Source organism: Tursiops truncatus, chromosome 10 (assembly GCF_011762595.2).
Source record: "Tursiops truncatus isolate mTurTru1 chromosome 10, mTurTru1.mat.Y, whole genome shotgun sequence".
Classification (NCBI taxonomy): Eukaryota; Metazoa; Chordata; class Mammalia; order Artiodactyla; family Delphinidae; genus Tursiops; species Tursiops truncatus.
In genome coordinates, this window is record NC_047043.1 from 35,126,413 (window position 1) to 35,143,380 (window position 16,968).

The following is a 16,968-nucleotide window of genomic DNA, read 5'->3' on the forward strand; positions in this document are numbered from 1 at the left end:
CAGATTCAATGCAATCTCTATCAAACTACCAATGGCATTTTTCACAGAACTAGAACAAAAAAATTGCACAATTTTTAGGGAAACACAAAAGACCCCGAATAGCCAAAGCAATCTTGAGAAAGAATGGAGCTGGAGGAATCAGGTCCTTTGACTTCAGACTATACTAAAAAGCTACAGTAATCAAGACAGTATGGTACTGGCACAAAAATAGAAATATAGGGTTTCCCTGGTGGTGCAGTGGTTGAGAGTCCGCCTGCCAATGCAGGGGATACGGGTTCATGCCCCGGTCCAGGAAGATCCCACATGTCGTGGAGCGGCTGGGCCCGTGAGCCATGGCCACTGAGCCTGCGCATCTGGAGCCTGTGCTCCACAACGGGAGAGGCCACAACAGTGAGAGGCCCGCGTGACGCAAAAAAAAAAAACAAAAACAAAAACAAAAAATAGAAATATAGATCAATGGAACAGGATAGAAAGCCCATAGATAAACCCACACACCTACGGTCACCTTATCTTTGACAAAGGAGGCAAGAATATACAGTGGAGGAAAGACAGCCTCTTCAATAAGTGGTGCCGGGAACACGGGAAAGCTAAATGTAAAAGAATTAAATTAGAACACTCCCTAACATCATACACAAAAATAAACTAGAATGGATTAAAGACCTAAATGTAAGGCCAGACACCCTAAAACTCCTAGAGGAAAACATAGGCAGAACACTCTATGACATAAGTCACAGCAAGATCCTTTTTGACCCACCTCCTAAAGAAATGAAAATAAATAAATAAATAAATAAATGAGACCTAATGAAACTTAAAAGTTTTTGCATAGCAAAGGAAACCATAAACAAGACGAAAAGACAACCCTCAGAATGGGAGAAAATATTTGCAAATGAAGTAACTGACAAAGGATTAATCTCCAAAATATATAAGCAGCTCATGCAGCTCAATATCAAAAAAACAAACAACCCAATCCAAAAATGGGCAGAGGACCTAAATAGACATTTCTCCCAAGAAGATATACAGATTGCCAACAAACACATGAAAGGATGCTCAACATCACTAATCATTAGAGAAATGCAAATCAAAACTACAATGAGGTATCACCTCATACCGGTCAGAATGGCCATCATCAAAAAATCTAGAAACAATAAATGCTGGAGAGGGTGTGGGGAAAAGGGAACACTCTTGCACTTTTGGTGGGAATGTAAATTGATACAGCCACTGTGGAGAACAGTATGGAGGTTCCTTACAAAACTAAAAATAGAACTACCATACGACCCAGCAATCCCACTACTGGGCATATACCCTGAGAAAACCATAATTCAAAAAGAGTCATGTACCACAATGTTCATTGCAGCTCTATTTACAACAACCAGGACATGGAGGCAACCTAAGTGTCCATCGACAGATGAATGGATAAAGAAGATGTGGCACATACATACAATGGAATATTACTCAGCCATAAAAAGAAATGAAATTGAACTCTTTGTAGTGAACTATGAACCTAGAGTCTGTCATACAGAGGGAAGTAAGTCAGAAAGAGAAAAACAAATGCCATATGCTAACACATATATATGGAATCTAAAAAAATAAATGGTTCTGAAGAACCTAGGGGCAGGACAGGAATAAAGACGCAGACGTAGAGAATGGACTTGAGGACACAAGGAGGGGGAAGGATAAGCTGGGAAGAAGTGAGAGAGTGGCATGGACTTATATATACACTACCAAATGTAAAATAGATAGCTAGTGGGAAGCAGCAGCACAGGACAGGGAGATCAGCTCAGTGCTTTGTGACCACCTAGAGGGGTGAGATAGGGAGGGTGGGAGGGAGATGCAAGAGGGAGTAGATATGGGGATATATGTATATGTATAGCTGATTCATTTTGTTATATAGCAGAAACTAACACACCATTGTAAAGCAATTATACTCCAATAAAGATGTTAAGAAAAAAAAAAGAATAGTCTAATGTTGTAAAATGTGGTGGGTTCATCACTTATAAATCTAGTGTGAAGGTTAAAAGACCAAATTAGTAAACATAACTAAAACTAGAGTAATTTGTTAATGGATACATAAGAGAAAAAGATGTAAACTGTGACACCAAAAACAAACTGTGGTGGGGGGAGTAAAAATGTAGAGCTTTAGAATGCATTCCAACTTCAGTAGTTAGCAACTTAAAAGAGACTGTTATAGGAACTTCCCTTGTGGCACAGTGGTTAAGAATCCACCTGCCAATGCAGGGGACACGGGTTCTATTCCTGGTCCTGGAAGATCCCACCTGCTGCAGAGCAACTAAGCCCGTGCACCACAACTACTGAGCCTGCGCTCTAGAGCCCGTGCTCCACAACAAGAGAAGTCACCACAATGAGAAGCTCGTGCACCACAATGAAGAGTAGCCCCCGCTCGCTGCAACTAGAGAAAGCCCACGCACAGCAACGAAGACCCAATGCAGCCAAATAAATAAATAAATATTTTTAAAAATAGACTGTTATAAATATAAGTTTTTTTATGTAAGCCTTATGGTAACCACAAAGCAAACACCTATAGTAGATAGTAGATACCCAAAAGGTGAATAGAAAGGGGTCTAAGCATACCACAACGGAAAAATCATCAAACAACAAAGGAAGAGCACAAGAGAAGAAGAAAGAAACAAAGGAATTACAAACAGCCAGAAAACAATTAGCAAAATGACAAGTACATAACTATAATAATTATTGTGTATGTAAATTGACTAAATTCTCCAATCAAAAGACAGAGAGTGGCTAAATGGATAAAAAAACATGACCCATCTATCTGCTGCCTACAAGAGACTCACTTCAGATGTAGGGCACACATAGACTGAAAGGGAAGGGATGGCAAGGGATATACCACACAAATGGAAACCAAAAGAAAGCTGGAGTAACTATACTTATATCAGACAAAACAGACTTTAAGACAAAAACTACAATAAGAGACAAAGAAGATCATTATGTAACAATAAAAGGGTCAATCCAAGAAGAGGCTTTAACGTTTGTAAACATTTATGCACCCAACATAGGAGAACTCAAATATATAAAACAAATATTAACAGACCTAAAGGAAGAAATAGGTAGCAATGTAATAACAGTAGGGGATTTTAATGCCCCACTTTCATCAATGGATAGATCACCCAGACAGAAAATCAATATGGAAACATTGGCCTTAAACAAGTTAGATCTGATGAGCTTAACAGACATATACAAAACAGTCCGTCGAAATGCAGCAGAATACATATTCTTCTCAAGTGCACATTAAGCATTCTCCAGACAGAGCATGTTAGGCCACAAAACAAGTGCTAATAAATTTAAGAAAACTGAAATCACGTCAAGTATCTTTTCTGACCACAGTGGTATGAAACTAGAAATCAATTACAAGAAGAAAACTGACATATTCACAAATATGTAAAGATTAATCACATATTTGGTTATAAACAACCAAAGAGTTGTTCATATCGAACAGCCAATGGTTCAAACAAGAAATCAAAAGAGAAATCAAAATATACCTTGGGACAGATAAAAATGGAAATACAGCATACCAAAACTTAAAGGGATGCAGCAAGAGCAGTTCTGAAAAGGAAGTTCATAAAGATAAACCTTACATTAAAAAATAAGAGGGATCTCAAATAAACAACCTAACTTTATACTTCAAAGAGTTAGAAAAAGAAGAACAAACAAAGCCCAAAGTTAGTAGATGGAAGGAAATAACAAAGACCAGAGTGGAAATAAATGGAGTACAGACTAAAAAGACAATAGAAAAGATCAAGGAAACTAAGAGCTGGTATTTTAAAAGATAAACAAAACAGACAAAACTTTAGCCAGACTCACCAAGAAAAAGTGAGGGAGAACTCAACTAAATAAAATCAGAAACCAAAGAGGAGGCATTACAATTGATACCATACAAATACAAAGGATCATAAAAGACTACTATGATCAATTATACACACACGAATTGGACAATCTAGAAGAAATGAATAAGTTCCTAGAAACATGCCACCCACCAAGACTGAATTATGAAAAAACAGAAAATCTGAACAGACTGATTAGTAGTAAGGAGATTGAATCAGTAACCAAAAACCTCCCCCCAAAACAAAAGACCAGGATCAGATGGCTTCACTGGTGAATTCTACCAAACATTTAAAGAAGAATTACTACCAGTCTCCTCAAACTCTTCCAAAAAAAGAGAGAGAACACTTCTTATTTTATGAGGCCAGCATTATCCTCATACTAAAACCAGACAAGGACACCACAAGAAAAGAAAATTACAGGTCAGTATCCCTGATGAACATAGATGCAAAGATTCTCAACAAAATATTAGCAAGCTGAATTCAACAATACATTAAAATCATACACCATGATCAAGTGGGATTTATTCCATGAATGCAAGTATAGTTCAATATCCACAAACTAATCAATGTGATGTACCACACTAACACAATGAAGCATAAAAATCATATGATCATCTCAATAGATGCAGAAAAAGCTTTTGACAAAATTCAACATCCACTCATGATAAAACCTCTCAACAAAGCAGATGTAGAAGAAACATACCTCAACATAGTAAAGGTCATATCTGACAAACCTACGGCTAACATCATACTCAATGGTGAAAAGCTGAAAGCTTTTCCTCTAAGATCAGGAACAAGACAAGGATGCCCACTCTCACCACCTTTATTCAACATGGTATCTAAAGACCTAACCAGAGCAATTAGGCAAGAAAGAAATAAAAGGCATCCAAATTGGAAAGGAAGAAGTAAAACTGTCCGTATTGGCAAATGACATGATATTACATATAGAAAACCCTAAAGATGCCACCAAAAACCGCTAGAACTAATAATTCAGTAAAGTTTCAGGATATAAAATCAATATACAAATATCAGTTGCTTTTTTTTTTTTTTTTTTTTGCGTCACACGGGCCTCTCACTGTTGTGGCCTCTCCCGTTGTGGAGCACAGGCTCCGGACGCGCAGGCTCAGTGGCCATGGCTCACGGGCCCAGCCGCTCTGCGGCATGTGGGATCTTCCCGAACCGGGGCACAAACCCGTGTCCCCCGCATCAGCAGGTGGACTCTCAACCACTGCGCCACCAGGGAAGCCCCAAAATTCAGTTGCATTTTTATGCACTAATAATGAACTACCAGAAAGAGAAATTGAGAAAACTATTCCATTTACAATTGCATCAAAAAGAATAAAATACCTAGGAATAAATTTAACAAAAAGGTAAAAGACCTGTACACTGAAAACTATGATACATTGATGAAATAAACTGAAGAAGGCACAAGTAAATGGAAAGATAGTCCATGTTCATGGGTTGCAAGAATTAATATCATTAAAATGTCTACATTACCCAAAGCAATCTACAGTTTCAAAGCAATACCTATCAAAATTCCAATGGCATTTTTCAAGAAATAGAACAAAAACTCCTAAAAATTTTATGAAACCACAAAAGACCCCATAGAGCCAAAGAAATCTTGAGAAAAAGGAACAAAGCCGGAGGCATAATGCTTCCTGATTTCAAACTATATCAAAGTTATAGTAATCAAAAATGTATGGTATTGGCATAAAAATGGAGACAATGAAACAGAATAAACCCACATATGTATTTACTTAATTCATGAGAAAGGAGCTGGGAATATACAATGAGGGAAGGACAGTCTCTTCAACATATGCTGCTGGGAAAACTGGATAACCACATGCAAAAGAATGAAACTGGACCACTATCTTATACCATACAAAAAATTAACTCAAAATGGACTAAAGACTTGAACATAAGACCTGAAACCATAAAACTCCTGGAAGACAACAGAGTTGGTAAGTTCCTTGAAATCAGTCTTGGCAATGAGATTTTTGGGCTTGACACCAAAAGCCAAGGTAACAAAAGCAAAAATAAACAAGTGGGACAGCATCAAACTAAAAAGCTTCTTACAGCAAAGGAAACCATATACAAAATGAAAAGGTAACCTACTAAACAGGAGAAAATATTTGCAAATCATAACTCTGATAAGGGGTTAATATCTACTATATATAAAGAACTCTTACAACTCAATAGCAAAAACGACCGATTTGATTTTAAAATGAGCAGAGGATCTGAATAGGCATTTTTCCAAAAAAAGACATACAAATAGCCAACAGGTATATGAAAAGGTGCTCAACATCACTTATCACCAGGGAAATGCGAATCAAAACCACAATTAAATATCACCTCACGTCTGTTGGAATACCTATCATCACAAAGACAAAACTTAGTGTTGGTGAGGATGTGGAGAAAAAGGAACCCTTCCATGGAAATGTAAATTGGTGCAGCCACTATGGAAGACAGTATGGAGGATCCTCAAAAAATTAAAAATAAAACTACCATGTGACCTAGTAATTCCACTTCTGGATATTTATCTGAAGAAAACAAAAACACTAACTTGAAAAGATATATACATACCCATGTTCATTGTAGCATTATTTGCAAGAGCTAAGATGTGAAAACAACCTAAGTATCCATCAATGGGTGAATGGATAAAGAAAATGTGGTATATTTATATAAAATGGAATGTCATTTAGATGTAAAAAGAAGGAAATCCTGCCATTTGTGACAACATGGATAAATGGACTTTGAGGGCACTAAGCTAAGTGAAATGAGTCAGACAGAAAAAGACAAATACCATATGATCTCATTTATATGCAGAATCTAAACAAAAACAGAACACCAGAAACATAGATATATAGAACAGACTGGTCATTGCCAAACAGAGTGGGTAAAATGGGTGAAGGTGATTAAGGAGTACAAACATCCAGTTATAAAATGAATAAGTTCTTGGGATGTAACGTATAGCATAGTGACTATAGTTAATAATACTGTATTGTATTTAAAAGCTGCTACGAGAGTAGATCCTAAAATTTCTCATCATAGGAAAAAAACTGTAACTATATGTGGTGATGGATGTTAATTAGACATATTTTAGTGATCATTTCACAATGTATACATATATTGAGTCATTACGTTGTACACCTGAAACTAATATGGTATAGATTATACCTCATTTAAAAGAAAGGATTTGATGCAAACACTAAGCATAGAAAAAGGAAAAGAACCAATTAAAAATCTTAAAAAGGAAAGATATAATAATTTAAAATATTTAATAGACTAATAGTAAAAAAGCATAGAATTAGAAGTTTGAAAAATGTTCTGAGAAATTCACCAAGAACACAATACAGAAATAAACAGAATTTTTTAAATGGCGGTTTAGTTAAGGGACAAGGAGGATAGACTGAGGAGCTCCAAAACTAAAATATTTCAAATAATCATATTATTTCCTTGAGTTACAGCATTATTTTGCAAAATCAAGGAATGTTCAGGATCATTTCAAGTTTTGAGAGTGCATTATATAGGGCAATCAATACACCCTCGAATAACATGTTTATTTGTACAGTTTTCAGAAAAGAAAAAGGAAAGATTCTTTAATAGATCATTTGTAAGACCTTATAATCTTATGTACCTCAATGTCATCCTTATTTTTAAGGAGTGGTGCTTCCATAATATTTCTAAGACAAAAAGAATCCAATTCCACATCAAATGCGGTTCCAGTTAACTCAGAGATTCGATCCCAGTGTCTCTGTTTCATTGCCTTATTGGTCATCATTTCTAGTAGAGGACACGACTCACTGAAATCATCAATTCTTTTTTTCAGATCCAAAAAAGCTTGCCAATCTTTAAGTCCTTTTGGCAGTTTATGACATCTTTCAGAAAAAAAAAGAAAAAATTATTTCATCTACACATTTCTTTGAAGAAGGTGTTATGAATATACAGCAATATATCAGAGGATAAATTCATTTGTGAAATACCTATGGGATCCTAAGATAGGCACTATAAACAGTTAAGTTTAATTCAATTGAAACTCACCTGTTTTGAAACTCCTGCAGTTCTGCATTAATTTTTTCAATGTCTACATCTCCCCAAAGTATTTCATAATAACCACTAATATTGCCCATTACAGTATCATATAGTCCATACAGCTTCTGCAGCAAGTTGAGTTCCTTTCTGGAAACCAAATAATTAAGTCATTACATAACATATATTTAAAAAATAAATTTCATTATTGGATAGGAAGAATTCATCTAATCAAATTATTTCACATATTATGTGTATCATATCTTATGTACACCAACACGCATACACTCCTGTCGGTTTCCAAACAAAGACTTTATTAAAAGCTCCATCAATTAAAGTTTATATCTTTCAAATATTCCAAATTATACTATGACATGACATTAACAAATGGTTTGATTATTACAACCATACCAATCATTGCAAACAATCTGACCAAAATTTGTTAACGTGATCAAAGATAAGGCTAAGGTTTTATTTGACTTTTTTCTTTCAAACGCAAGCTAGATTTTTATGATTATGTCTGCCTTTTAAGTCTGACTTTAAACATCACTTTCCTATCAAAAGCTTTCCCTCATGTGCTCAGATGGAGTTATATCCAAAACAAGAATAAAAGGAGGGATTCTGGGTCCAAGTAAAGGAAAATTTCTTCAGTGTGTAAAACACCAAAAATTGACCACTCAACAGAGTTTGTGGATTCTCCCAGGAATTCCTCGACCTTTAGCATACCATAAGGGTCCACTGAATCCAATTTTAGTTTTTTTATTTTATTTCTTGAGTAGTTCTAATTTTTTGTAAGGATTGAGAGTTACGTTTATTATTTATTATAGATAATCAGCAACCAAAGATAAATTTGCTTATATTTTTGATGGAGTAAAACTCATTCTATCTTGTGTTGACCTAAAACAAATAGACTGCCAGTTATTTCTCCAGAAAAAATGTGTTACTCAGGATCAGTAGAAAATTGCAATTCTGGGTCTGCAACCATGGTGAGCCATGTGCAAGTCCCCAGATGGCAAGGGAAGGAGAATAGGAAGTTGGAGGGCTAGAGTAAACAGAGTCCATGGGTTTTCATTGGCTGAGTTGTTGCCAGGAAAGAAAAGGAGTCTTTCCTCTTGTTGGGCTCTGCTAATGTTGCAGAGCATGAAAGCTCCCCCTTCTTGTCTCCTGACTCTATTTAATTGAGGTTTCTGTTTATTAATTTTGTACTCTTGCAATTACCAAGGTGCACAGGACCTTTTTATAAATCTAAGATATATTCTGGAATCTTAGCTATTTTTTTCAGTTCTTGTTTCATTTTTCTAATTCATCATCCTAGAAATCCTAGAAAGAAAAATGAATGATGAAATCTCTTATAAAGAGATGATGCAACAGTGAAAAAATAATCACTACTGCATCGTCCTTCAAATTTCTAATTGTGTTGCTAAAACACTGCATCATCTTTCAAGAAAGTATAAAAAAGAACTCTGGAGACACCATTTTTGTAGTCTTTTGATTTTTGTTTATTTAACTTTCACTTAATACAGGTAAAGAATTCAGTACTTTTCGTTTTCTACCTAAAAACAGCAAAAGAATAAAATTGACAAAGGAAGGTGCTTCCCAAGTATTAAACAGAAAAGAGACAGAAAGCAATGCTCTAGACTCTAATTTTGATAGTGAAACTGATTGTGTAAGTGAAATCTCAGACTTTTGTGTCTTTACATGATAACCTAGATGGATTTTTTTAAATTCAATAATGTATGAGTGAAAGATATATTTCAATAGGGGCAAGGGCTGTATCACGCAGTATTTTGCAACAAGAACCTAGAGCATCCCATTTTGTGAAAAAGATAAGTGAGTGTTCTTTCATTATTTATATGTTTACATAAATTTTATTTGATATATTCCACAAGAAGAAAAATGTTGAAAGGAGATATGTATTCAAAGGAAATAGATGATGCAGAAATGAAAAAGTTAACTGATCATTCAGAGTTAAAAGTAAAGATTTTTGTATTTATAGTGCAAAAAAGATGGTGAACAAAATTATGACTGAGTTTTCAACAGTTTTGAGTTTTAACAATGCAAGTGCAAGAAAAAACATAAGTAATGAGAAGCTAGAAGTTATTGAAGATGGATTCGAAACCTGGGATCACTGTTTACAGGATGGATATGCTCCAGGTTCATACATGACAGCTGATGAGCTACATTCAAAAGTTGGTCTCCATTTCGTGTACATACGTCTTTAAACCAGGACATTATGGAGTAAAAGTTTGGCTTTTCTCTGCTTAAATTCTCATTAAATTTTCTAATAAAACCGCTTTTCACCATTCCTTTATTCTTACTTCTGAAAAGTATTCATAATTACTTAAAAACATAAAAAATTAAAAGGGTCCATTGGTCCAGAAGGTAAATGAGAACGATTAGTTTTCCTAGAATACCGCAGGTCAAAATAAAACACTGATTCTCAGACTGGGTGTGCAAAAGAATTAACTAGAGAGTTTATAAAAATGCAGAATTGCTAGGACCCCGTCCCAGAGATTCTGATTGAATGTCAGGGGAAAGGACCAGACATCGGCAATTCTAACACAATTAGTAATTGGGTTAAGCTTAGCAAATGCCTATTTGTAGAAAAAAAAAATACAAACCATCTTCCCTAAATGGCTGAGGAATTCATTTCTCTTCAGACAATGTTAGGTACTTTGTGCCATGACATTTTCATGCTGGGATTTTGAAACAAGTCAACATAAAGTTCTAAAGCCAAGATCCTAATAAGCTAATACCACTGTTTTAATTTTGCCTTTGAAGAAAGTTATATTTAACATTCTACCAAAATATACTTGGTGAAATCCTAGATCCACTGTTTAAAAGCAACTGTTACTCTTTAAAATCAATTAAGTTCCTTGGCCTTCAATCTCAATGAATTCTATGCCTACCCAATAGGGAAAAGCACTTAGCATAAATGCAGTAAGAAGGAAGCAAGCGCCGAGCACGGCTATTCCTCTAAGTAAACAAAAGTTATCCGAAGTTGCAGTGCTTCTGTACAATTATTGACACTATTCAAAATCACGAAAAGAAAAAAAATAAAGCACAGGCTAAATATAGGCCATTAACGCCCAGAATTTTTGCCATGTATTTTCTACTCCCCTAGAACATTTATTTTGTATATGGAGACTGTGCATCCAATGAGTCAGGAATAGCCAGGAATGAGGGAACTATTTAGGAGTTTTCCAAGCCAGACTCTTCTCTGCATGATGAAGGATTTAACGATGACATGATTCTTCTAACGGATAGTTAATTATTTATAATAAACTTGTTCAATTTCTAAACTTACCTAATTTTGTGTAAAACCTCATAGTCAGTCACAGGCAACCCAAAAAGTTGTTCACCAGATGAATATGTAACGAATTTCCTCCACAGATCATCAAAATTGGCCTATAAAAGGTTTTTAAATTATAGTAAGATGTAATAAATTCAAAGCCCATTAAAGTAGAATTCATTATAATCGGAATAAAAGCTACATTGAAGTTTATTTATCTGTGAAACAAGGATTTGTGAAGCAAATTTATGCTGATACAAAGCTATCAGAGGAAAAGTTAAGCGTTTAGGAAATTAACTTTCAAGCATTCTGAAAGTAATCATTTTATGTAAAATTATTTCCTTAATAAATTAAGTGGTCCCCAGACTTACACTTTCAAGTTCCCATAAATACACCTGAAAGTAATGAAACTGCATTTTAAAAATTCTATAATTCAGACTTTTCTATTATTTTAGCCTGGTCATCTCTCCTACACGGTTCAAATGAGTGAAGCATTGGTATAATCCATTCAACCTTGCTTTCTCTACAAGCAAGTCTGTAAAATAAAGAATTCCATTTTAACACCATTTGAAATAACTCAATTTAAATCAGCAAAGTTAATGTTCAGGTCTTTTGAACTGGAATTTGAATCTCCTATACTTAGAATGCTAAGTATTAACAGTGTTAAAAGCACAAAAGCAAACAGAAATTATTCACTTGTGACAAGATATGTGTGATCTACATAAATGGTATAACATTATCAATAAGGATCCTAAATTCCCAGTCCTGGAAACTGTCTGTCATCAGACCTCACAGTGCTCAGATAATGATACAGATCTGACAGATACAGTAGCACATATTACAGGAGCCAAATCAGGAAGGTGTGAAGATGCAGGAGGAACTCCAACGAATTCTTCGTGCCTAGAGAGGAAGAGCCATTTTGCACTTTTTATATTCATTGGTGGTTAGTATGGTGGTTACTCAATAAATGTACTGAACGAAAAGTCCATGGGACTATGTGGACATTAGGAAAGGAGAAACGAAAACTTCAAAGTTAGCATACACTTAAAGGACGACATTTAAAATCTTGGGGTTTTCTTTGTGGGTTTTTTTAAATTAATTTATTTATTTTTGGCTGCATTGTGTCTTCGTTGCTGCGTGCGGGCTTTCCCTAGTTGCAGTGAGCGGGGGCTACTCTTCGTTGCGGTGCGCAGGCTTCTCATTGCGGTGGTTTCTCTTGTTGCGGAACATAGGTTCTAGTCGCATGGACTTCAGTAGTTGTGGCACGCGGGCTCAGTAGTCGTGGCGCACGGGCTTAGTTGCTCCGTGGCATGTGGGATCTTCCCGGACCAGGACTTGAACCCATGTCCCCCGCACTGGCAGGCAGATTCCTAACCACTGTGCCACCAGGGAAGTCCCTAAAATCTTGTTAATGTGATGAAGACTCCTGATGAATGCCAATCCCTCACCCCTTTTTCCACTCAGGTCCAAAATAATGTAAAAAACACCAGCCAAACAGGAAACAAAATGTCAGCTTTGTCAGCAGCCAAGTACCCAGTAACTCCCCAAATCAGAGTAAAGTTGCATCAGAAAACACCACTGGGACCTGAGATGAGGCTCCTGCTTCTTCCCCAGATCTAGACCTTGGGTACCTGCTTTGGAGGGGGGAGGGAGAACACCTGCTTTTGAGAAGCGTTAGGTCTGCAAATCTGACCCCCAGCCATATATCCAGCCAGTTGCTCAGCAAGCAGGCTGCTCAGCTGACAAGCCCAGGCACAGGCAGAAAGAAGATACAAGGAGGCAAAAGACGGGCCCTACATTGCCTTTTCAATGAAGTGAACACACCCCTAGTAAAAGGGTGGCTCATTCAAGTCCCAGTTGTTGACTGATACATTGATAACTCCCAAGGGAAAGACAAGGAAGGGAGGCGTCTATCTTCATAATATACCCAGGCTCCAACCACTTTTCATCAACTCCAACGTCACCACTCTGGTCCAAGTTACTATCACCCCTCCCCTGGAATATTGCAATAGCCTCTTAATCAGTCTCCCCGCTTTTAGCCTTGACTCCTAATAATCTATTCTCAACGCAGTAGACAGGCTGGCCCATGAAATCATAAGATCATGTCACTCATCTCACTCAGAGTCAAAGCCAGTGCCCCTCAGGGGCTGGCAAGGCTGCTAACAGTCTGTCCTCTCCTTAGCTCTCTGGACTTATTGCTACAACCATCTCCTTGCTCATTCTGTTCCAGCCGTACTAATCTCCTGTTGCTTCTCTTACGTGCTCTTACTCAGGGCTTTTGTACTGCTCTTCCCCTGCCTGGAAAGCTGCCCCTCCAGATAAACTGCCTGGCTCATTCTCTCACTTCCCCAGGTCTCTACTCAAATGTCACCTCTCAAGGAGGCCTTCCCTGGAGACCCTATTTTAAATTTCACCTCCACTTTACATACACACGGCCTAGCACTTGATGCCCCTTCCCCGCCTTTTTCTTCCCTTGGCACTTATCACCATCCAACATTACTACCTACTGCTTTTCTTGCTGAGAGGTTCCTGTTGGCTCAGCAGGCAGCCACCACATCAGCCTTAGTCCTGGCTCCTCCAGAGAGGAAGGCCTCTCCCTGGGACCCTGGCTCCAAATCTGAGGACTTCAGGTAGTAAAGGATCAGAGTTTCCTCCAGGGTACAGCATAAAGAGCTGGCAAGGGTGATGGGAGGAGCTGGTTTTAGTCCAAGAGTGATGGCCACAGTTCTGGAGAACCCCAACAGTAACATGGGACTAGCCTTTTTATCTGAGGAGAACATATTTAGGTGAAAGGCTTGTGCCTGCTGCATCCCACGAAAACCCTTGCCGGCACAAGGGTTATCTTACAGAAATCTACTGGGCCAGACCTACCCTCCTGCAATCAGGCAGCAGAGACATTGGGCTCAGGACAGATGATCTTGTCTACTTTGCATAAGCTTATTCCACTAGGGACCAGCTGCAATTCCTGCTTGCTCCAATGATCCTGAAGAAACACTTTTCTTATCAGGGTATGGCTTTCCCATTTTAAAACACTCAAATCAAGGGAGATACTTGAAAATTAGATGGCATATGAAAAATTCCAGTTGGTTATGATGGAAAAAGCCTGAACTACCCCTACCAATCTCAGGAGAACCTGCAGTTTAAGAGGTTCCATCCAAACTGATTGAACCTTTCTGGCAAAAGTGTGCATGGAACCAACCTGAACCATCCATGGAACCTACATATAAAGCAACAAAAACAAGGTTACTGACTACTCCATTTATTTGGTTTGGGGTGAAAAACCCAATCATCAAGAGATACGAAGTAACCTCCAACATAGGTAAAGGAATATTTAGAAATACCTACCCAGTATGTGGCAAAACTAAAGCATAAATTACAGAAAGCCTTCATATGGCTAGATTTGCTGCAAAACTTGGGTATTCCTAGTAAAGAAAACACTGGTTTTTGGACAACAGCTCTATATTTCCTGGTGGGATGACTGTGGAAGCCACCTAAGTATAAATGCAGGGAATGTAAATGTAACCAAAAAAATGTAGTTTTACCTGAAATATCTGTAACCTGTCGCTAGCTTCTTGGGGTGGTATATTTGGAACCATGGGTCCTTCCTGTAATGAATAATATAATCTGCATTTTAATTCCTAATCACATGTATTTATCTATTTATTAGGTTTATCTATTATCTCCTTTTAAACAAAAACCATGATTTTTAATTTATATGATCTAATTTTGTCCTGTACATGAAGTTTTCATTTATTTTTTGCGACAGTTTTATTGAGATATAATTCACATATTATACAATCAACTCATTTAAAATGTACAATTCAACTGTTTTAATTATATTCACAGACTATGATAACACTCAATTTTAGTATATTTGCATCACTGTAACTTCCATTCATTTTGTAAAGGACCTTGACACAGCTAATAAAAAATGTGATTAAATTACATCCTATATGAAGTTCGTAACACAAGAGCTCTGTTTCATTTCATTTATGATTATAAATGAGGATGCTGTGGCTGTGCATTAGAATAACTGAGATAGGGCTCTGAGAACAACCTTCTTTCAAGAATAGTCCAGCCCAATATGGAAACAGAGACACACATAAGGTTGAATACTTGGAAGAAGCAGAAGGCGGTCTCTGGTGGCCATGAGCCAGAAAACAGTTGCAAAAAAGATCCCAAATGGTCTGTACAATCATGAATATTATGGATATGCTAAATAATATGCAAGACTGCCAGTGTAATAGAATAATAGAGCAATAAAATGTTGACTAATCAAACCTAAAAGAGATGTTTAGTACACATTAAAAAGAAGTGTTATATAAAAGTATGAAATTAGAACACTCCCTAACATCATACACAAAAATAAACTCAAAATGGATTAAAGACCTAATGTAAGGCCAGACACTATCAAACTCTTAGAGGAAAACATAGGCAGAACACTCTATGACATCAATCACGGCAAGATCCTTTTTGACCCACCTCCTAGAGAAATGGAAATAAAAACAAAAATAAACAAATGGGACCTAATGAAACTTAAAAGCTTTTGCACAGCAAAGGAAACCATAAACAAGACCAAAAGACAACCCTCAGAATGGGAGAAAATATTTGCTAATGAAGCAACTGACAAAGGATTAATCTCCAAAATTTACAAGCAGCTCATGCAGCTCAATAACAAAAAAACAAACAACCCAATCCAAAAATGGACAGAAGACCTAAACAGACATTTCTCCAAAGAAGATATACAGATTGCCAACAAACACATGAAAGGATGCTCAACATCATTAATCATTAGAGAAATGCAAATCAAAACTACAATGAGATATCATCTCCCACCAGTCAGAATGGCCATCATCAAAAAATCTAGAAACAATAAATGCTGAAGAGGATGTGGAGAAAAGGGAACACTCTTGCACTGTTGGCGGGAATGTAGATTGATACAGCCACTATGGAGAACAGTATGGAGGTTCCTTACAAAACTAAAAATAGAATTACCATACGACCCAGCAATCCCACTACTGGGCATATACCCTGAGAAAACCATAATTCAAAAAGGGTCATGTACCAAAATGTTCATTGCAGCTCTATTTACAATAGCCAGGACATGGAAGCAACCTAAGTGTCCATCGACAGATGAATGGATAAAGAAGATGTGGCACATATATACAATGGAATATTACTCAGCCATAAAAAGAAACGAAATTAAGTTATTTGTAGTGAGGTGGATGGACCTACAGTCTGTCATACAGAGTGAAGTAAGTCAGAAAGAGAAAAACAAATACCGTATGCTAACACATATATATGGAATCTAAGGAAAAAAAAAAAAGGTCTTGAAGAACCTAGGGGTAAGACGGGAATAAAGACACAGACCTACTAGCAAATGAACTTGAGGATACGAGGAGGGGAAGGGTAAGCTATGACAAAGTGAGCGCGTGGCATGGACATATATACACTACCAAATGTAAAACAGATAGCTAGTGGGAAGCAGCCGCATAGCACAGGGAGATCAGCTCGGTGGTTTGTGACCACCTAGAGGGGTGGGATAGGGAGGGTGGGAGGGAGGGAGATGCAAGAGGGAAGAGATATGGGAACATATGTATATGTATAACTGATTCACTTTGTTATAAAGCAGAAACTAACACACCATTGTAAAGCAATTATACTCCAATAAAGATGTTAAAAAAAATGTTAAAAAAGTAGCGCCAAGGGCTTAAATTATCTTATGATGTCAGATCAACTGTGACCACTAAAAGAAAGTAGAATATTTTAGGGGACTATATCCAACTTCTG

At 36.9% G+C, this 16,968-nt stretch overlaps 1 protein-coding gene across 1 annotated transcript in view; it reads right to left on the reverse strand.

Moving 5' to 3' along the window:
* Positions 1 to 16,968, reverse strand: part of DNAH8 (dynein axonemal heavy chain 8) — a 325,865-nt gene that overhangs the window by 207,392 nt on the left and 101,505 nt on the right. Inside the window, exons 32-35 of the mRNA XM_019949887.3 lie at positions 14,721 to 14,783; positions 11,194 to 11,294; positions 7,899 to 8,036; positions 7,495 to 7,735 (exon numbers count right to left, since the gene is read on the reverse strand). Coding sequence (XP_019805446.1) covers positions 7,495 to 7,735; positions 7,899 to 8,036; positions 11,194 to 11,294; positions 14,721 to 14,783 — 543 coding nt within the window. The remainder of the gene's footprint in view (positions 1 to 7,494; positions 7,736 to 7,898; positions 8,037 to 11,193; positions 11,295 to 14,720; positions 14,784 to 16,968) is intronic.